Raw genomic sequence first — 23,778 nt, 5'->3', positions numbered from 1 at the left:
CTTTATTATATCAGACTTTATCAGTTCAAGATTTTCACTAAATTTTACATATCTCACAAAGGTCTTTCCGCCATGTTTTCCATTTAGCGAAGACTCCTTATCGGAAAATTTTCCAAAATCGGAATTTCAAATGTCCCAACAAACACAGATTTTCCTTCCTAGATTTTTTTCTGGCCCTCCTTTGGAAAATCTATCCTCTAAGATTTTGCATCTAAGGAGCTAAGTATTTTATAAAAAGGACCAAAATTTGCAATGGCTCAAACAAACGTAAAAACATCAGAAATTACGCGCGTGAAGTCTGCTATTTTTAGATCTCATGGTGAGGACGAAAAATTCAGACCTCCTCAGAGGAGAACTTGTAAAGAGTCTTCTTGATTATAGGCCATCATTGTCGCTTTGAACTCAATCAAAGGAAGAAATAAAAATCCTCCGAAACTTGAAAACAGATAAAAACACAGGTATTACAAGAGGGGACAAAGGAAATACAGTAGTAATTATTAATTGTGCAGATTAGGTAATGAAAATAAATACCCTTTTAATGGACAAAAATACTTACAAAGAAACAAAAACTGATCTGACAGACAAATACACACAGTAGTTGAGAAAAGAATTAGAAATTTTAAAAGACAATAGACTCATTACCCCTAAAATGTAGATAAAAATTATACCCCAAAGGTTTTTCAGCCCCAAATTTTATGGTCTGCCCAAAATCCATAAGAAAGATGTTCCGTTAAATCCTATTGTAGCATGTTATAATATCCCAGCTACAGGTGTAGGAACGTTCTTAGCCACCATTTTTAAGCCTCTTTTAAGCACACAGAAATCTTGTATAAAAAACTTCATATATATTGTTGACAAGTTAATAAAACAAAGTACAACAGAAAAATTATCTTATCTAGTTTCGATGAAGTTTTCATGTATACTTCATGCAATGTCCATAAATGTGAGCAGGCCTTACAAAGAAAATTAGAAGAATATGCTACTTGGTCAGATTACGAAACTTTGGATATTAACACAATAATAACGCTTGTTCGTCATTGGAAGAAGTTCTCTTCGTATTTTAAGTTCCGAGAAAAATTTTTCCTTCAAATCATGGGCCTATCTATGGGTACTTTTTGTTTCCTTATTTGGCAAATTTTTACATGGATTTCATAGAACAATCTGCATTGAATAATTTCCACTTAAAACACTCTCTCTGGTTACGTTTCTGTGATGATATCCTTTCTGCTTGGGAACATGAACAGGACTCTCTATGAGATTTTTTGGCACATTTGAACTCTTCGGATTCGAATTTCCAATTCACAATGGAATTGGAAGATTCAGGAAAGCTGCTTTTTTTGGATGTTTTAATAATAAAAAATATTCCATTCTTGAATTTTCTATATATAGAAAGCCAATCCATAATGATCGGTATCTACATTTCTCGTCAAATCACCTTCTTTCTGTGAAAAGAGGGGTAATAATCTCTATAGTCGACAGAGTTCTACAAATCTGTTCACGCAATTCAAATTAAATTATGTTAAATATATTCTATTCTGCAATGGCTACTCAATAAACTTTATTGAAAATATCATAGATAGAAGATTAAAAAAGATAAAATAAAAAATAGGGAAATCGTCCCCCTTGATTCAGTTATTCTGGGAATTGAGAAAAAAATTTCACCGCTTTACCATACGAGAATCGTACATCTCAAAACTTAGTGACAAACATGGATAAATAAATAAAAACATAATCCCTCGGTTTCTTTCAAAACTGAACAAAAAATTGGATATTAAAAGATAAAACAGACCCTATACTGGGTAGTGGCGTCTACAGAGTCTCGTGTTCATGTGGGAAATTTTACATAGGTAGGACCCATCAACAACTTGGTTAACGTTTGGATGAACACAAAATTTCAATAGATAATTCCCTGAGATTCGAAAATAAAAATGACAAGTTTGATATAAAATAAAATCAAAATATTAGCAAATATTTCAGTCAAGACCTCCGCTTGACAGTCCTCAGTGCAGAATAAAACTGATAATAATATAAAAAACCAAACCTTAAAATAAAACACAAAACTAAAATTGGACGACCCTTTCTAAATAACGGTCAGTTACCCTTTCACCGATACTGAGAAAGGGTCGTCCAAATTTAGTTTTGTGCTTTTATTTTAAGGTTTGTTTTTTTTATACTTTTATCAGTTTTATTTTGCACTGAGGACGGTCAAGCAGAGGTCTTGACCGAAATATTAGCATAATTTTCAATTTTTTAACTGGCTGTTAATTGTCCTCGTTTTCTTCCTTTCTTCGCGATTTTATTTTTTATCATGATTAGCCTTTGTGGTCTCAAAAATTATTTTTGACAACTTTGATTCTGCCTTGACCCTGCATATCTTTGAAAATCCTACATATTTGGTACTTTCTAAGGATTCAACTTTAATATATACTGTAAATGGCCTACCGCAATTTTTTAAAGAGGTAACTGAAATAAAAAAAATATACAAACAGAAATTTGGCTATAAATAGAGACACGGAGATATTTTTCTTAGCCCAATTTATAACGACATAATTTCAAAAGACTCAATCAAAATTTTTGTGAAGTCAAATTTAAGAAAACCTGGCCGCCTACCTAATGAATATTGAAATTACAGAATGGTGAAGTCTATTGTGAGACAACGGATACTTATTCAGTCCAATTTATTGTTGTTTCTTTCATTTATTTCTGACTGTTTGTTTTTTATTCAGTGTCTATTCTGCTCTTGTTAGATTCACTTTGGAAGGTTAGATTTTATTTGATTGTTTTTTTTAGCTCCGAAGACGACTTGGCTACGGTCCTTGTCAAAGTATTTGCTTGTTCGCTCGGAGAAAAGTGTAAAGGTTTGCTAAGAGAAAAAGAGAAACAATATGAAACTAGTTTCACAAACAAAATCAGCATACAAGTTCCAGGAAAAAAATAAGTCAGCACGCATCAATTAATTGTAAGTAAATCTCAGTAGCGTAATCCCTTTGAACAGAGGTTAGCCGGGCAAAAAGATTAGTATGGCCTCGGTCCGAAAAATCTAATTTTATATATTATAAATCAACCACATCGAAACCCACCAATATACGTAAATAGCAACGAAAGAGGTTAGTTGCACTTTCCTTTTCAAACCTCACATAAGGGATGTTTTATCTTATCTTAGCAAACATTGGTATTTCGAAACTTAACAATTTGTACTTTTTTTGTGTTATAGATACTTTACTTCATTATTAAGTTATTTCTACTTAATTGGAAAGGTTACCAGACTACTCTCCTTTTTAGCAAGAGTTGACCGCAACTCTAAATATTTTACTTTTGGGACATCAAATTTATGTTTAATGGATAGATTTCATGCCTATTCTGAATTCAAGGATTTCAATTTTTGAGATTCATAATTGCTATTCTTTTTTTCTCTCTTCTTCTTTTCGTCTTGAAGACAATAAACTTATCTTTTCACACCCTTTCTAGTATGCACCTGCTCTTTTAGTTTGAATTAATTAAAAAACTTTTTCCACAAAATCAGTTTTTCAAAGAAAAGTAAAGAGCTCCGTTAAATAAAAAATTAGCAAAAATAAAATAAAATAATCTATCAAGCATGAAACTACCTCAAATCAGCATCGATGAATAAAGGAAACCCAAAACGAACAGAAATTACAATAAATAACCGAATGAAACTCAAAACAAGTAGAAATTAACATAAGTTGGGCGCAAAACCCCTATGCCCTCCCAAGGCCAGAACAAAATTTATACTTTGCTGAAAAAATATCAATGTTTTTACTTTTATAACTTTAATAAATCAAATAATTTTAACATTTTGATTACTAAATATCAATATATGTATGATAAACTGACAATGCACATTCATTTTTATTTTTTCAGTAAAGTGCAAATTTTGTTCTGGCCTTGAAAGGCATAGGGGTTTTACGCCCAACTTGTGTTAGTTTCTGCTCGTTTTGAGTTTGACTCGGTTATTTATTGTAACTTCTGTTCGTTTTGGGTTTCATTTATTTATCGATGCTGATTTGTGGTAGTTTCGAGCTTGGAGATTATTTGATTTTATTTTTGCTCTTTTTTTGCTTAATGGAGTTCTTTACTTTTATTCGAAAAACTTTATTTTGTGGAAAAAGTTTTTTTTAATTAATTTATGTTCGTTTTATATTGACTTAGTCTTTTCAGGAAAAAAGAAAACAACACTTTAAATCTTTTCATTTTTTTTAAGACTTCATAGTTTGGCCTACTATTTGTATGCTGGAGAAAAATTTTCAGCAATTTTTAACTACATACAACCTTTTAAAAATCTTGACACAAATAGTACTGCTTAACTTAGTTTCATACCTCCTCTAGTTGACATGAAATGGAAAACTTGATACCATTCGCAAAAAAAATCTGTTTACTTTCTTTGATAGCTCTAATAAACTTACACAATTTTGAATTGGTTAAATTTTAAGAGCAGAAGTAGCCTCGAAAGTTTGAATATAATTCCCTCAGTCGTTCTTGGGATACTGCTGAGATGCCTCATTGGGAATTAGCATTATCACAGTGCATTTTGATTTAATCTTAGGGCAACATTTATTTTTTAAACATTAAGGGCAAATGGGAGGGTGGGAGTGGAAGGGGGATTAGTTGCCCTCCAATCACTTTCAACTATTAAAAATCGGCATCAGCCCTTTCTATTTTCAATCGGATTAGCCCCTTTCGAAGTTCCCACGACAAATCCTTCGATACGAAGTGCCCTGGTCTAAACAAAAACAACAACAAAAAATATTTCTAATAACTTTCGTCTATTAAAAAGGGCACTAGCCCTTTGTATTTCAAATCAAATGAGCACTTTTATGAAGTTTCTACAACAACGCCTTCTATAAAACCTTATATGCCCCCAGGGCATAACTTAAAACCCTTGCCCTGAGGGCTGTGGCGGAGGATCCTCCTCAAAAACATATTTTCTATCTGTAAAAAACATACGCTGAACAAAATGGCTATCTCAAAACTTTGATTGGATGTGTTTTGGGGAATGACGGGCGTGGGGAGGAGGGCTAGTTGCCCTCCGATCACATTCGACTATTAAAAAGGGTAATAGCCCTTTGAATTTCCAATCGAATAAGCTTTTTTTAAAGTTTCTACGACAACGCCTTCTATAAGAACATTACATGCCCCCTGGGCATAACTTAAAACCCTTGCCCTGAGGGTTGGGGGGAGTGTCCTCCTCAAAAACATAAAGGTTATTATAAATTAAAACCTTTGCCCTGAGGATTGTGGGGGAGTTTCTGTCTCAAAAACATAATTTCTATCTGGAAATCAACCATGCTGAACAAAATGGCTATCTCAAAATTTTGATTGGATGTGTATGGGGGAATGATGGGCGGGGGGGGGTTAGTTGCCCTCCATTCACTTTTGACTTTTGAAAAGAGCCCTAGCCCTTTGAATTTACAATCGAAAGAGCCTATTTTGAAGTTTCTACGACAACGCCTTCTATAAAAACCTTATATGCCCCCAGGGCATAACTTAAAACCTTTGCCCTGAGGGTTGCGGGGAAGTGTCCTCCTCAAAAACATATTTTATATCTGGAAATCAACTAGCCTACGCTGAACCAAATAGCTATCTCAAAATTTGGATTGGATGTATTTTGGGGAATGATGGGCGTGGGGGGGGATAGGTGCCCTCCAATCACTTTCGACTATCATAAAGGGCGCTAGCCCATTGAATTTCCAATCAAATGAGCTTTTTTTGAAGTTTCTACAACAACGCCTTTTATAAAAACATTATATGATCCCTGGGCGTAACTTAAAACCCTTGCCCTGAGGGTTGTGGGGGAGTGTCCTCCTCAAAAAGATATTTTCTATCTGGAAACCAGTTACGCTGACGAAATGCCTATCTAAAATTTTGATTGGATGTGTTTGGAGGAATGATGGGCGTGGGTGGGGGGGCGAGGATCAGTTGCCTTCCAATCACTGTTGGCTTTTAAAAAGATCACCAGCCCTTTGAAATTCTAATCGAATTGGCGTATTTTAAAGTTTATACGACGACGTCTTGATTAAAAATATTTTATGCCCCAGGGCATAACTTAAAACCCTTACCTTGAGGGTTGTGGAGGAGTATCCTTCTCAAAAATATATTTTGTATCTGGAAATCAACTAGCCTACACTAAACAAAATGGCTATCTCAAAAATTAGATTGGATGTATTTGGGTGAATGATGGACGTGGGGGGAGGCTATTTGCTATCCAATCACTTTCGACTACTAAAAAGGACACTAGGCCTTTGATTCCAATCAATTCCAATCAAATGAGCCCTTTTTGAAGTTTCTATGACAGCGGCTTCTATAAAAACTTTATATACCTCAGGACATAACTTAAAACCCTTGGTCTGAAGGTTGTTGGGAAGTGTCCTCCTCAAAAATATATTTTCTATCTGGAAATCAACTACGCTGAACAAAATAGTTATCTCAAAATTTTGACTGGATGTGCTTGGGGGAATGATGGGCGTGGGGGAGGGGCTAGTTCCCCTCCAATCACTTTCGACTATTAAGAAGGGAATTATCCCTTTGAATTTCCAATCGAATGAGCCTGTTTTGAAGTTTTTACGACATTGCCATCTTATAAAAACCTTATATGCCCCCAGGGCATAACTTAAAACCCTTGCGCTGAGGGTTGTGGGGGAGTGTCCTCCTAAAAAACATATTTTATATTTGGAAATCAACTAGCCTACGCTGAACAAAATGGCTATCTCAAAATTCTGATTGGATGGGTTTGGGGGAATGATGGGCGTGGGGGTTAGTTGCCCTCCAATCACTTTCAACTATTAAAAAGGGCACTAGCCTTTTGAATTCCCAATCGAATGAGCGATTTTTAAAGTTTTTACGACAAAGCCTTCTTTAAAAACCTTATATGCCCCCAGGGCATAAGTTAAAACCTTTGCCCTGAGGGTTTTGCGGGAGTTTCCTCCTCAAAAACATGTTTTGAATTTGGAAATCAACCATGCTGAACAAAATGGCTATCTCAAAATTTTTATTGGATGTGTATGGGGGAATGATGAGCGGGGGGGGGGGGGTTAGTTGCCCTCCATTCACTTTTGACTTTTAAAAAGGGCCCTAGCTCTTTGAATTTCCAATCGAAAGAGTCTATTTTGAAGTTTCTACGACAACGCCTTCTATAAAAACCCTATATGCCCCCAGGGCATAACTTAAAACCCTTGCCCTGAGGGTTGCGGGGAGTGTCCTCCTCCAAAAAATATTTTATATCTGGAAATCAACTAGCCTACGCTGAACAAAATAGCTATCTCAAAATTTGGATTGGATGTGTTTTGGGGAATGATGGGCGTGGGGGGGATAGGTGCCCTCCAATCACTTTCGACTATTACAAAGGGCACTAGCCCTTTGAATTTACAATCGAATGAGCCTTTTTTGAATTTTCTACGACAAAGCCTTCTATAAAAACATTATATGCCCCCAGGGCATAACTTAAAACCCTTGGCCTGAGGGTTGTGGGCGAGTTTCCTCCTCAAAAAGATATTTTCTATCTGAAAATTAGCTACGCTGACGAAATGCCTATCTCAAATTTTGATTGGATGTGTTTGGAGGAATGATTGGCGTAGGGGGGGGGCTAGTTGCCCTCCAATCACTTTCGACTATGAAAAAGGGCACTAGCCCTTTGAATTTCCAATCGAATGAGTCTTTTTTGAAGTTTTTACGATAACGTCTTCTATAAAAACCTTATATGCCCCCAGGGCATAATTTAAAACCCTTGCCCTGAGGGTTGTGGGGGAGTCTCCTTCTGAAAAATATATTTTATATTTGGAAATCAACTATGCTAAACAAAATAGCTATCTCACAGTTTTGATTGAATGTGTTTGTGGGAATGATGGGCGTGGGTGGTGGGGCGAGGATCAGCCGCCCTCCAATCACTTTTGACTATTAAAAAGGGCACTAGCCCTTTGAATTTCCAATCGAATAAGCCTGTTTTGAAGTTTCTACGACAACGCTATCTATAAAAAGCCTATATTCCCTCAGGGCATATAGGTTTTTAAACCTATATGCCCCCTTGGGAATAACATTAAGTTATGCCCCCAGGGCATAACTTAAAACCCTTGCTCCGAGGGTTTTGGGGGAGTGTCCTCCTCAAAAAAATATTTTCTCTCTGGAAATCAGCTATGCTTTAAAATGCCTATCTCAAAATTTTGATTGGATGTGGTTGAGGGAATGATGGGCGTGGGGGGGGGGCTATTTTCCCTCCAATCAATTTCGACAATTAAAAAGGTCACTAGCACTTTGAATGTCCAATCGAATGAGCCTGTTTTGAAGTTTCTACGTCAAAGCCTTCTATAAAAGCCTTTTATGCCCCCAAGGCATAACTTAAAACCCTTGCCCTGAGGGTTGTGGGGGAGTGTCCTCCTCAAAAACTTATTTTCTATGTTGAAATCAACTACGTTGAACAAAACAGCTGTCTCACAATTTTGATTGGATGTGTTTGGGGGAAAGATGGGCGTGGGGGGGGCTAGTTACCCTTCAATTACTTTCGACTATTAAACAGGGCACTAGCCCTTTGAATTTCCAATCGAATGAGCCTGTTTTGAAGTTTCTACGTCAAAGCCTTCTATAAAAGCCTTATATGCCCCCAGGGCATAACTTGAAACCCTTGCCCTGAGGGTTGTGGGGGAGTCTCCTCCTCAAAAACACATTTTGTATCTTGAAATCAACTACTCTGAAGAAAATGGCTACCTCAAAATTTTGATTGGATGTGTTTGAAATTCAAATTGAATGAGCTTGTTTTGAAGTTTCTACGACAACGCCTTCTATAAGAACCTTATATGCCCCAGGGCATAATTTAAAACCCTTGCCCTGAAGGTTGTAGGGGAGTGTCCTCCTTAAAAATATATTTTATATTTGGAAATCAACTATGCTAAACAAAATAGTTATCTCACAGTTTTGATTGGATGTGTCTGTGGGAATGATGGGCGTGGGGGGGGAGGGGGGGCGAGGATCAGCTACCCTCCAATCACTTTCGACTATTAAAAAGGGCACTAGCCCTTTGAATATCCAATCGAATGATTCTGTTTTGAAGTTTCAACGACAATGCTTTCTATAAAAAGCCTATATGCCCCCAGGGCATATAGGTTTTTAAACCTTTATGCCCCTGTAGGAATAACATTAAGTTATGCCCCCAGGGCATAACTTAAAACCCTTGCTCCAAGGGTTTTGGGGGAGTGTCCTCGTCAAAATGATATTTTCTATCTGGAAATCAGCTATGCTGACAAAATGCCTATCTCAAAATTTTGATTGGATGTGGTTGGGGGAATGATGGGGGGGGGGGGGGGGCTAGTTATCCTCCGATTACTTTCGACTATTAAACAGGGCACTATCCCTTTGAATTTCTAATCGAATGAGCCTTTTTGAAGTTTCTACGACAACGCCTTCTATAAAAACCTTATAAGCCCCCAGGGCATAACTTAAAACCCTTGCCCTGAGGGCTTTGGGGGAGTGTCCTCCTCAAAAACCTATTTTTTATGTGGAAATCAACTACGTTGAACAAAATAGCTGTCTCACAATTGTGATTGGATGTGTTTGGGGGAAAGATGGGCGTGGGTGCTAGTTACCCTCCAGTTACTCTCGACTATTAAACAGGGCACTAGCCCTTTGAATTTCTAATCGAATGAGCCTTTTTGAAGTTTCTACGACAACACCTTCTATAAAAACCTTATAAGCCCCCAGGGCATAACCTAAAACCCTTGCCCTGAGGGTTGTAGGGGAGTCTCCTCCTCAAAAACACATTTTCTATCTTGAAATCAACTACGCTGAAGAAAATGGCTACCGCAAAATTTTGATTGGATGTGTTTGGGGGAATGATGGGCGTGGGGGGGCTAGTTGCCCTCAAATCACTTTCGACTATTAGAAAGGGCACTAGCCTTTTGTAAATCCAATTGAATGAGCTTGTTTTGAAGTTTCTACGACAAAACCTCTATAAAAACTTTATGTGCCCCCAGAGCATAACTTAAAACCATTACCCTGAGGGTTATTAGGGAGTGTCCTCCTGAAAAACACATTTTCTATCTGGAAATCAACTACGCTGAACAAAATGGCTATCTCAAAATTTTGATTGGGTGTGTTTGGGGGTATGATTTGCGTGAGGGAAGGGGAGGGGGTTAGTTGCTCTCCAATCACATTCGACTGTTAAAAAGGGCCCTAGAACTCTCGATTTCCAATCGAATGAACCCCTTTTGAAGTCTCTACGACGACCCCTTCTGTATGAAGTTTCCTGATTTAAAGAAAAAATAATAAACTGTACTTTGTATCAACATTGATCTTATATACCCTTAGGGCATAACCTAAAACCCTTGCCCCGAGGGTTTTGGGGGAGTGTTCTCCTCAAAAAGATATTTTCTATCTGGAAATCAACAACGCTGAACAAAATGGGTATCTCATAATTTTGGTTGGTTGTGCTAGGGGGAATGATGGGCTTGGGGGGCTAGTTGCCCTTCAATCACTTTCAACTATTAAAAAGGTCACTAGCCACTCTAATTTCCAATAGAATGAGCCCTTTTCAAAGTTTCTACGACAACTCCTTCGATACGAAGTGCCTGGGTATGGAGAAAAAAGAAAAAAAAGAACACATTGTGCCCACATCGTTCTTTTTTTTAGGCAGCGCTAGTGCGCTGCCTATGATCACAATAGCTTAAGCATTTATATTAGTGTTTTTAATTAAATTAAATTTAAAGCTATATAACTATTTGATTATTTTGAGTTTAAATTTAATTCCCATGAATTATTTAATTTACTGGGATAATGTGGTTGATCTAACATTTATCGTCAATGGCTAGGAATGCGTTGAATAAATTATACATAACTATTTTTAGCAACCACAGACATCACTTTAACACAACATATTACTTTTTCTTTAACTTAATGAATGCTATAATTAATTTGCTTATACATCTTGTGCTTAGAATATTACTGATTTGCCTTGAATATTTTTACTAAGAAAATATACATATTATGAAGAAAACTTTGACGTTGTTAACATGAAGATTGATAAAACTGTAAAACTATGTTCATTTAAAGTGAAAAGCGTAGATATTTGTATAGAGTCTTTTGACTCGTTTTCTTTTTCAAAAATTTATATTACTTGAATCAAATATTACTCGGCTTGGGGCATTGATAGCTCTTCGTATCTCTGTTAGCGTTTGTTCTTCTGGGTTTTGAATTCCCAACTCTTCCTTATAATATTGGTATATTATAATATAAACAATATAAATAATAATATGATGTAAATAATATAATATTATAATTCCTTATAATATAAAATATAATTTTTTTCTTTTTCGTGGTTCTAATAGTGCGGTGCAGAAGGTTTTGAATTTGACCGTGGTTTCGTTGTCTCATCAAAGCTTTGTAATCCCTGTTCCTCTTGACGCTTCGTCTTCTGCATTAGCAATTTGGCAACTTGAGCTGCTGAGGTTCGAACTTGTTGCTGAAAATGAGATTTTTAACCTTTCTCCAATGTTTTTTAAAACTGTGTTCTTTACAGTTTTTTTAAGAAATTTTGAAATTTCTTCTTACGTAAATTGCTGCTACAAAAAACATAACGTGAATGATGACAGAAAAAAAAAACTTGCCATTGCATTAAAATTACAAAAATGACAGAGGTTTTATCTTATTTGAATTTTCATTACCAAGAAACATTTCTTGAATGCTGGTAATGAAAAAAATTTCAATTGCCACAAAAAAATAATTAAGTTTTGTCTTACGTGAGTTTTCATTACAAAAAACATTACCTGAACATTGTTAAGGAGGAAAGAAACTCTTTCGATTGCCTTAAAAAAGAAAAAATAACTAATTTTTCATCTCAAATGAAATTTTGTTAAAATAAAAAAAGATTATTTTTGTTTTATTCGAGAAAACCCAATTTATTCCCTTAAAAGAAAAAAAATGATCAGTATTAGTCTGATTTAAATTATCAGTACAAATAATATTAAGGGAATGTTGTTAAGAAATATTTCTATTTTCTTAAAAAAAGAAATGACCAATATTTCGTGCTACGTGAATTCTCAGTACAAAAAAAATGTTAAATGAATAATTTAAGAAGAAAACCTTTCCAAACCTTTAAAAAATGACTATTGTTTCGTTTAAAATGAACTTCAATTATAAAAAAATTAGGTGAATGTTTTTGAGGGGGACAAACCTTTCCGTTGCATTGAAAAAAAAAATGACTAATTTGTCAGTTTACATGAATTTTCATTACATAAAACAGTTACATTGATGTTGTTGAGGAGCATAAAAACCTTTCCCTTACCTTTCATTACAAAAAAAAACATTATTTGAATGAATTTAAGGGGAAAAACCTTTCCGTTGCCTTGAAAAAAAAGACTAATTTTTCATTGTATATAAATTTTCATTACAACAAAAGATATTAAGGGAATTACGTTAACAGAATAAAATATTTCCTTACCCATTAAAAAATTAATCATTTTCGTCTTTCGTTAACTGTCATTACAAAAAAGCGACATGAATTATGTAAAAAAAAAAAAATCCACTCACTCGAGATATTTCTAATACTTTGCATGATGTTGATAATACCAGAGACGATTTTGTAGTACAATTCTAGATTATAATAAAATCAGACAGTTTTTGACACTGCCAGAAATTGTTTTAATAACATTAAAATGATTTAACCTGCATGATTAAGTTGCAGTGAACAACTTGCAAGATTTTGAAAATATAATGTAAGATTCCAATACATTATATTGGTAATAGTCGGTAAAATTCTTATAATACAAGACGTGAAATCGATAACAATATGCTAGTATTTTATAATGTCAGACGTGTTTTGACTGTTATTTAATAATAATAGATCTGTTAATATCAGGTATGACTTTTAGTAATAACACACAAAGTTTTGTTAAAAACATGTAAGATTTTGGTAATATCATGTAAGATTACGAAATTATATTTAAAGGCTTTAATAATTTCTTACATGTTTTTGATAAAATTAGAAAGAATTTGGTAAAAGCATGCGATATTTTGATAATGCAATGCATTATGTTTGATAGTAACAGACTAGATTTTGCGAATACAAAACAAGATTTTGGTAATATTTTGTAATTCTAAATTTTGAAAATATGGAAGAAGCTTAGGTAGACCCAGAAAATAATTTTGTTGATGTCAATTGAGATTTTAGTAGTATCGCAAAAGCTTTTGTTAATACGTTGCAAGATTTTCTTAATGCCATGTAAGATTTGGATAATACTAGGCTGTTTTCGGCAGTACGAGAAATATTTTGTTACTTTCAAGTAAGATTTTTGTAGTATTAAACAAGATTTTGTCAATGGCTTGCAAGATTTTGATAATACGATGTAAGATTTTGATGATACTAGAGATAATACTCATGGTATCTGACAAGACTTGGATATCAGTCTTAAAAGTGATCTTTTCTTATTATCATATAGTTCAAAAATCATGGTAATAAAGTGAAGGAACATTTTTAATAGGAATACCACATACAATATTGTATATTATTAATATCATTGAACATCTTTGGATGTTTTAAATCCATTTCCATTCAATTATTCCTCATGCTCCCTCTTCACTGGGTGTTTATTCTCTCCTGTTAGTTCTAAAAAAAGTGCAATATTCTTTATTTCATTTCGGATCATCCGCATTTTTTTTCTTTGGTTTCATCTACATGCTCATTATGCGTTTTTTCGCTGTTAATATTGGATTCAATGGCTGCATCTGTTGGTCCAGCATCATTATCGATTTTAACATTCACATACATTTTCTATTTCATACATTAGTTTTTGTATTCATTAGTTATGTTAGACTATCTGCATATGTTCTTTTTAGTTAACTTTCAATCTCATTCTCTATCGCAAAATTATTTTTTTAAAGGTAACACTTTAGACACATGAATAAAATACAACATATGACAATGCTAGAGTAGTATAACTGTATTTTTCTTACCTCCTTTTGAATTCTAACACCCGAATGATTTTGGTAATATGACTTATCATTCGTTAACGTGTTACTAAAAGTAAAAGCAAGAATTTTGCCCTTGTCATCAACTGTTAGTTTTAGGCTTGCATCATCTTCGAACCCTGGCTTCTGCTGAAATGTTAATTTCACAGATCTGCCAATACAAGAGTTGAATTTTGAGGTTATCGAAAGGATCTGGACAAGCAATCTTATTATAACCACACCTTATCATTGAGAACTAGCTTCTCTGGATACGTTATTCTTGCATATCTGCCAATTTAATACATTATTTTATTTATTCCTCCAAAAAAAGTTATATTACTTGTATGAGAAGACACACATATATTTAAAAATGCCATCCTCATTAATACTTAATTCGTAGTTTACTTAGTACTTTAGTACTTTTGTACTCCATGCAGAGAGTTATTCTTTAACTGATGATTTTCTTTTGCACTGACAACTTTTAAAACAGTTAATTTAGATTCAACCATTTTTTTACGGTAACAAGTATCCAAAGGGATATTTTTTCTGGCCACTTCATTAATTTTTAGGAAAATAAAACGATTGTAAAACTCCTCGGTTCATTCGTAGTTAATAGATTTATAATTTAGAAAATCTAAGTCCAGAATAAATGTCAGGATAAAAGTTTACTTTTCTAAATTAAAAATAACAACAACCATACATATATCATATTCATTGTTTATTCAAAAAGGAAACTTGTTATATATTTTTTGTTACAAGTATGTGCTGTGTCTTTAAAGATGGGACAATGTAAGTTGAAAAATTTCGAAAAAAAGTTAAGGGTTTCAACCCTTGGCGGACCAGGAGGAGCCAGTTTGGGGGTATAGAGGTCCAAAAGATAAGAGGACAGCCAAGGGGGTTAGGGAGGCATAAATGACCAGGAGCTTGAAGAATGAATAGACCTTCATTCGATAAGGGGGTAGAGACGGCCAGGCTTCAGTTCCCATAAGTGTCAATGAAATGCCCTTACAAAATATGTCCTCCAAAAAGAAAAAATAACAGTTAAACTACCTCCTATTGGGTATCATCATGTAGCATTTGGATCTACAACCCTTTTGTTGGTGCTTTAAATCTTCTTTCCCTATCAGGGCCCCTGTTTGTGTGTGAATGTTCCCTTACGCTTGAAAGAATATGTTTTAAAAAAAGGTACTATACAAGTCCATAAATAATTTAAAATATGTTATGTTTCGTAGATCTTTATTTGTATAATAATATAGGTGGCCCTTATGGCACATCCAACCAACTTCCACCAAGGGCCTCCACTAATCCTGATGTCCCCTCCCTGGGGGCCTCGATAATCTTCGTTTCTTCCCCTGGGGCCTTCGTAAATCTTCGGAACATCCCCCTATCAGGAGCATCCCAAGGCTCATTTCATTGGGTAGGGGGCGATCTTCGTAAATTTCACAGAATCGCCTCCTGATTTATGCCAAATTTTCTGCAGAAATAAAAAATTTTGCTAAATTTCGGCCGATTTTGCAAAATTTCTCCAAAAAGGTTGGCCTTTGATGAAAATTTTACCAAATGCAAAAAAAGTTGGGGGGGCGGAATACCTTTCCCCTTGGGACGCCACTTCCCACATGCCTCAGCAACCATTGATGTCCTTCCCCATGAGTTATTTAATCTGGATGTCCTCTCCTCTGAGGGGTTTTCAGGGGGTTAGTCGTTTTTTTTATACTTAGCCTCAGTGTTAGTAAGAGTCCTAATTTTTTTAATGACAGAAATATTAGTAGGAGCATTGCTAGCAGTGTTCATGTAGCATCTATTTCTTAACATCCCCTTTACATGTATCTTGGGAGTTACAACTAAATATCTAAACAGCATGGGATAGTGCTGATTCGCCCTTTTGACAGCCTAAACACAAATAGTTCGCTTTGATATTTTTAAACTTTCTGCTAACACTCCCTGAAATTATCATATTAATACCCTTAGTTTTAGTAGTAGCATTAGTACGTAGCAGTATCAACAGTTGTAGCTGTAGTGGTCGGAAAAATAGCAGTAGTAACATGAAAACATTGCCTTTAGTCAGCTCAACATTCCCAGAACTTACTCTGTAATTTTCAACATAATACCACAATTTATTCATAAGATATTGCTCATACGCCCTTTTGACAACTTTTATACCCATAGTGTGTTTTGATCTCATACAAACTCCCTCTCAATATTACCTATTGCTTTACATTAATAACCTTAACCTGGGGAGTAGGAGTAGTCATAGTAGCAGTAATTGGAGTCGCTGTGCTAATAGTAATAAGTAGTAACAGTAGCAATAGTAAGTGAAGTAGCAGATTTGAAGCTATCAAATGAGACAGTATTCATGATTTAACCAAAATAACCATCGAAGGGGATGGGGGAGCATAGATGAATATTCCTTTTCAACTGACCGTGTATAATTGAAAGGGGTAATGTACAGAACCCTCTGTCCCTCCATCTACACTTATAACTAACATAGCTTTAACTCATAAGATTTTAAAAGTTTACCAGTTAACATTGTCTAGCCAAATCTTTCTTAAAGTTAGCGTACTGGTTACTCAGCTTTATTAAAAAATATACTGCAAATTTTCCAGCGGTCTCCTCAACTATTTACGTTTTAAAAAATCGGATAAAGCTAATCCCATGGGAATAAACAAAGTTTCAAAAATCTATATTTGGTGATAATTGTGTACCTGAAAGCCCCCTGGGAGGAGAACATTTGGATTGGGTGTGGCTTGGGGAAGGTGCATCAACAGTTTCCAAGGTCTGGGAGAGGAAATCGAGATTAATGGAAGCCTTAGAGAGGGGGAAAATCAACATTTATTGAGGGCCAATGGGTGAGAAATCTAGGTTATTGTAGACCCTGGGAAGAAGGGCAGTTGGAACTGTCATATGGGCCGCCTACGTGATTGAACGGTAGTATTACTTTCCGTTCCGAAAAAAATCAAACAGAAGTTGAAACAAAAATTGGAACGTCAAGCAGACCTGATTTTTTACCAATACCCATTATTTTCCCCGAAAAAGTCCCATTATACAATTAAAACAGGCATTCTCAAACAAACAAAGAACACCGGAAATGGTCTGTTAAGTTTTCTTCTCAATTTGTTGTTCATGTTCATGTTGTTCAGTTCATTTTTATTCAGGCTTTGAATTATTACAAAAGTTTGCCACTTCATTAGAATCGTCAAACGATTGACGATCCTTGAGATTACTATTGGTGTAATTTTCTTCGCGTAATCTATTATCGATTTCTTATAGGTACTGGCAAGTCTGCTGTGTTCTTAATAACCATCGTACAAAAAATTGATACAAGCCTGAAAGAGTGTCAAGCTTTAATTTTGGTACCAACAAGAGAACTTGCAGAGCAAACTCAAAAGTTCGTGTTATCTTTGGGTGAGTTAACTGATATTCAGTTTTTTCACAAATTCTAAAAACTATGTTAAATTGAACCGTAAAATTTCTTAAAAATTTTACTTATAGCCGTATCTAAATACTTGGGAAGCCATGAAAGAACGGCAAAAATTTATTTGACAATAATCTGCTACTTCACTTACTATTGCTACTGTTACTACTTGTTACTATTATCACAGCGATTCCTATTACTGCTAATATGACTACTCCTACTCCAAAGGTTAAGGATATTAAGGTAAAACTATAGGAAATATTGAGCATATCTCTTCAATTATGTAGTCTTCCATGAGATTCTCAATTTGCCTCTGAGAAAGTTCACTTGGCTTTAAAAAAAAAATCTCTGCTTGGAGTTCTCTTTCTAGGAGGTTATTCTGCTAAGGCTTTAGAATACAAACTGCTGCTAACTTTCGGTTGACTTGAAGGCTTGATGTTGACACCCTTTCATGACTTTGACGTCTCTGACTCACTACCTTAATAAACTGTCTGTGAAAACACGCATTTTATTCGGTTTTTTTCTCCTGGATCTCCATTTACTGAAATAAAATCGCAAGCCAGTAATGGATGAACATCCTAGAAAATAAAACATTTTCATAAACCTGCTGCAACTTGACAAAACAATATATCTTAGACAAACATTTTCTTTAAACACAATCTTCAGCAAAACGTGTTTTTTGGGGATACGAATCTAAGTTTTATCACTGACTAGTTAAAGAGCTAAGTAAATATAAAATAAAATAAAAAAGAAAAAACATTAAGAAAGCAAGATACAAGTGGTAAACAGCTTAGTAGCAATTTGTTTTATTTTGTTTAAGATATCTAGAAAAAATTATGCACAGGTGAATATTAGTATATTTTTCATTTACCATTTGTCAAATATTTAAATTTTTTGTTAAAAAACAAGGCAAACCTCTTCTTCAGGCGTACATGCACTGACACATCTGAACTTTAAAATTGTGAACCAAATTTTTAATAAAAGATTTTAATAAAACTTTTAATAAAACATTTAGCCTGAATCTCCATGCAGTTTCCAAAATCCGCGATTTAGTCTTTCTTCTTAAGGCATTGTGTCTGCTGTTCCATACTGCATCCTAAAGAACCACTGATTATTATTATCTGAAGTAAAATTTATTTTGCTTCTCAAATCTTGTTTTTTATGTTGAAGGAATAAGTTTAAAACTGCTTAGCTTTAAGAGAAAAAAAAACTGTTATGAAAAGAGTCACAACCAGTAGTAAAAAAACTAGCAAGTAGACATTTACAAGTCTACTTGCCATCAAATGTTATGAAGTCAACTGTTTTTGAGCTTATCACCTCTCTCAACTCCACATGAGTGTCTGATAGGACCCGATGTTATTATTTGTCTAATAAGAAGTAAAAACTTGAAGCAAAGACTAAGATTTTAATAACTTTTCAAAAACGGCTTCTCCATTTGTGTTCCACCTAATTTTAGTGCCTTGGAATTCTTATGACAGTGATGTTATGCTTCTTAGTTTAATGTTAGTACTCTCAGTACTCAGCCGAGTTCAGTCATAAAACTTAAAAATTCTTTTCTTGCTACAAAAGACTGAATGCTAACAATGACGACCAATAATAATTTTACCTTTGCTACTGAACTTTTGCTGTTTTTATGTATATCTACTTCACAAACATAGCTTGCCTCCAGTACAATGTTCCTATTAATCTGCTTCTAAATAAATATCTTAAAAAGCTAATTATACAAAATTACTTCCATAAGAACCGTGAATACTCTCAAAACTGTGTTTGATAGACAACAGTATTTAAGAAAGTTAGAAAAAGATATTTTGTGCTTAAATACAAAAAAACTAAATCCGTATTAACAATATTTGATCTAATATGTAATTAACTGGATATTTAAATACACTGAAAAGCAATCAAATACGTATTTAAATACTTGTAATTAATTAATTGCTGTTGGTTACAACAGTGGAATGGATCGTGTCATTTTCGTAGTTTATATACCTGGCTTTTCTTCGGACCTTTGTGTATTTATGTGCGCTACAATCGTTGAGACATCAAGATTTGTCAAGGTAATAGCAATGTTTCTCTCCTATGCGTTCTTGAACGAAAAACAGTCACTATTACATTCATCACTACAACATAAGGCATCTCCAATATATCTCCGTAAACACTTTATATTTGGAACTCTCTTAGTTAGAGCATTGAGAATAGAATTATCTGATCTTTTAGCAATAACGTGAGATTTTGCTAGTGGTTATTTGCCATTTTCAACCCATTTAAAGAGGCTAATAGAAAATTAAATTTTATTGTCTTAATATTGATTGTTATGTTGCTGTCCTTAGAGGACGACAATTGGGTCATGGAATGGACTATTATAAAGGTGGTCCATCAATGCCAGGCTATAGTCTTTGCAGTTGCCTTGTTAAGCTGGTTTCCTCTGCACTACCCTTGGCTAAAAATACATTTTTCTGGCTTTTACAAATTTTGAATCCACTATATTGTAAAATTGGTTTTCTGGCAATGATTTTGAAAAAACTTAAAAAAAAAATATCAGCTCCAACTTATGGTCCCTTGGTGAGTGATTGAAAAATCGACATAGCAGGAAAAGCTTAAAAAGGCGGAGAAACCCCTCATTACTTATCAGTCTCTACTCGGATCAGAAACAAAAGACATCACTGTTGTCACAGAAAAAGAAGGAACAAAAGAAACCAAGAGAGAAAATCATTGTATCGAAAAAGGATATTTTCTCCTAGACATCTGTGAGAGATGGCATATCTAGCAGAGAAAGAATCCCACCCTTCAATCACATCATGTTTAAATCTTTTTAAAGCAAAAAATTATGATCTGAGTGTAAAATATGGCTACTATAAAAAAATTTATCCTCAACAATTTATCCGGACATAAAATTACATAGAATTAATATCCAATATTTTTCCAATCTCTTTCCATCCAATTCTATTTTGTTTAAGGTAATTCATGATGCACACAATGCAATAGTCTCTTTCACCTCTGCAAAATGTTATTTAGGAAAATAACAAGTTATGAGATGTGTTACTTTGACAATTCAAACATTGAGAGGTAGTAAAAATAATACCTAACTGCTCGTTCCATAGACAGTCACAGATCAATGACGCATTGGTATAGATACACGTACCCAAACTGAATCTTCATCTATCAATAGCAAAATTCCTTCAAAACTTACTTTGGTATTTGTAAAAAGTGCTAGTGCCGTAGGATCATGGACACGTTCCCCACACAAATCTGAAATGTTTTTGACTTTCTTCTCCTGTGTCGAAAGTAATTGGAATCCCACTCTACAGTATGTCTAATGTCAAATCCAACAGAACCCTGTTCTGACAATGAACCCTGGTTGACAATGCAACCCAACAGAACCCTGGTTGACAATGCAATCCTAGATTGAGATTCACAACTGATCAAAAATGGAATAGCATATTCAATGTTCTCAAAAAGTCATAGTATCATTGTATTGGACTTTTCGTGAAGACAAAATATGTGTATAGTTCAAACAGGCAATGTAGGTTCAGAGTTCGCTTTTGCCGAGCCATTTTCGACATAATACCTAATTTAGGTATTGTTTTCCCAGACCACTTTGGCTTTCAGTGACGATGAAGTAAACCTTCAAATGGGGATAAGTTCATCAATTTAGACAGTGAAAACAGGTACTAAAGTCTAGATTTTTTTTATCTCATATGCAGCGATAGTCATCGGTAGGAATACTAAAGCATTAAAATTAAAACTAACATATTTATACGACTGAAATGAACTTCCGAGTTTACAAAATAATTAACTTCCGGGTCATTCACTAACTTTTTTTCTGTGAGAGTTCAATAGCAGGGTTCATTCTAAGTCTTAAGATCTAAATTTTCCAATGTTGGTGGCAAAGTCAACTGTGTCTTGTAATTGCAAAAGAAAGTTGAATTTTTATTGGTAAGTCAATTTGAAACCTACTGGAAAGTTTCCCCCAACGGTAATTTTTTACTAGAACTTCCACTATGAATATAAATCAAATAATCAATGTATTTAATTTGGATCCATGCATTTCCAAATATAAATGCTATTGTATATCATCGGACATCCATGAACAAATTCTTAGCGTCAGCAATACTATTATAATTGTTAATATTAGTTCATCCAACATAAAGACGAGCCATTGGCCTTTTTTCTTTAAAAGAATTAATCATATACAATTGATCAATCCTCTTGGCCTATCATAGACATTCTAGACTCCACATGTCAAAAGCTTCGTTGAAAGCAAGGGTAAATCTACTTTGAAAAACCGGAAGAGAGTGCAATATATATCAACCAAAACATGTGATTTTCATGCACTATTGCACTTCGTTTTTCGATGTCGTGGCTATACATACAATGAAATTCTAAGCATTTACGTAGCCAGCCCTCAAATGAATGATTTTGTAGTAGAAAATACACTTTAATACCTGTATAATATTGATTTTAGTGCCATAAAAAATAATGTGTTTTAATAATGTTGTAAATTTGTTTGCTAATAAGAATGTATGAACAAAACGCCTTTTTGTTTTCTTGATTAGGTTCTTTCTTTTTCTTCTTTTATAAAATGGGCTCATCGACAACAGCCAGTAGATGTGGAAGATCATTTATATTTACTGTATACTAATCTTTTATTTAAAAGTCAGGATCACACCTCCTCCAATACAATGTAACTTTATTTTTATTTTATATCTTGGTTAAGTCAATGATACTTTTTTCATTGACATTGTAAGATTCACATTTTTTCAATTTGCTTATTCGAAGCAATATCACACATAAAATACTTAAATGAAGAATCATTTTCTGTAGCAGCAAAGCATTAATCAGTGGGCATATAATCATGATAGACATTGTCATCACAGTGATTACGTAGGAAAGTTACTCTCTTGTTGTTCCAACTATTAAAGTGTATACGAAGTTCTTCTTCCCAAAAATTAAAACCACGACGGTACCAGTCTCTTAGATATAACCGAAAATCTGTTTAGGGTTTTTTCAATCATACTAGGATATGCATTTTCCCACTGATTACACTTGTTATAGTGAGACTTGGAGCGTACGAACCCTCTAGTATGAGAGTCACATATTTCTTCAATACAGGAATTAAAATTCTTAATTTAATCTGCTTATCCTCTGTATAGGCTTTATGGATGGTATAATTACACTTTTAATCATACTCATCTGCAATAGTGCAGATCTCAAAGGAAGATCAGCTGCCCAATGTATACAAAACTAGTGAATATCTGTAGAACAGTTTTTTTCACTTTTGAGTCCCACGCTGTTGACCATGAACTGACTGACGTGAAAGAAAGAATATTCTTTTACATCGACCATCTCACTAAGGATGGTCTGCTATTGGCTTCTCAGAGAGTGGGAAGCAGAAATTAAAACTCTAGGTTAATGCTGCCATGGTATTAAATTGCAGCCCCGGGGTGACATAGATATAGACATAGACATATTTTATTAAACTTACTCTTTTTAGGACTAAAAACACTAATACCGAGGGTTTTTAGAAATGCGACAAAGTTAAATCACACAAACGACAACAAAAGATGAATAAAACCATATTACTTTTCTTAGGATTTGTTGACCATGTCTGTAAAAAGGGGACAAAGGAAAGCTGGTAGCTTGTCGTAGGGGATGTCACTGGGTTGAGCTTGTATTGTCTCCGGGTAAGGGACGTAACGGGGGCTAGTGGGGACAGGATCGTCCCGGTTTTGCTGCTAAGGAGCAGGAAATGGACGAACTGGCAAATATGTCTCTGACGGCGTCTAAAAAGTGACTCGAGTCTAAAAACCTTAAGCGCATTGTCATAAGTAGTGAAGACCTAACCCAGCAAAATCTTACAAGCCCGTATTTGGATAGCTTCGATATCTTGACACATCCCAGCACTTAACTGCACACTAGGACCCCGCACTGGGCACACATATTCAATGATGGGTAGGATATAAGTCTTGAAGGCAAGCTTTATTGAATTCACACTGAACCCAAACCGCTTCATGGTATCCAGTGACTGCAGCGTTGCATACCCTTTTTGCACAAGGTCACGTCGTTTGTTGAGCTTGCAGTCAATGGAGGAAATTACCCCACAAATGTTCTCACTGCCAACTGTTTTAAACAAGGTAGGGGGCTTCTGAAATTCCGATTTATGAAGGTTGAAACGCAACACCTTGCACTTCTTCTTATTGAGGGTAAGGCTAGCTTGCTCGCATTCATTCTGAAAAATCGTGACTAGGATCAAAAAGGGGGATCATTGATTAGCCTTCTAGTAGGTATTTGAGTAAGAATGACAGATCATCAACGAATGTATATCTGTCCTTGAAAGTACGCACGATGAAGTTAATAACAGCGAGGAAAATAATTCCAGCTACTTTAGTGCCCTGGGGGACACCGCAAGTGATTGAGAGGAATGCAGA

General features: G+C 34.8%; 1 protein-coding gene across 1 annotated transcript in view; it reads left to right on the top strand.

Moving 5' to 3' along the window:
* The window catches only part of LOC148941575 (eukaryotic initiation factor 4A-I-like), a 450,045-nt gene that overhangs the window by 196,917 nt on the left and 229,350 nt on the right, over nt 1-23,778 (top strand). The window contains exon 5 of the mRNA XM_089104411.1: nt 17,209-17,343. Coding sequence (XP_088960537.1) covers nt 17,209-17,343 — 135 coding nt within the window. The remainder of the gene's footprint in view (nt 1-17,208; nt 17,344-23,778) is intronic.

Source organism: Artemia sp. Qi Xiang Cuo, chromosome 18, assembly GCF_049724085.1.
Source record: "Artemia sp. Qi Xiang Cuo chromosome 18, ASM4972408v1, whole genome shotgun sequence".
NCBI classification, from domain to species: Eukaryota; Metazoa; Arthropoda; class Branchiopoda; order Anostraca; family Artemiidae; genus Artemia; species Artemia sp. Qi Xiang Cuo.
Note: the sequence above shows the minus strand (reverse complement) of the source record. Positions and strands in the feature narration are given on the sequence as shown.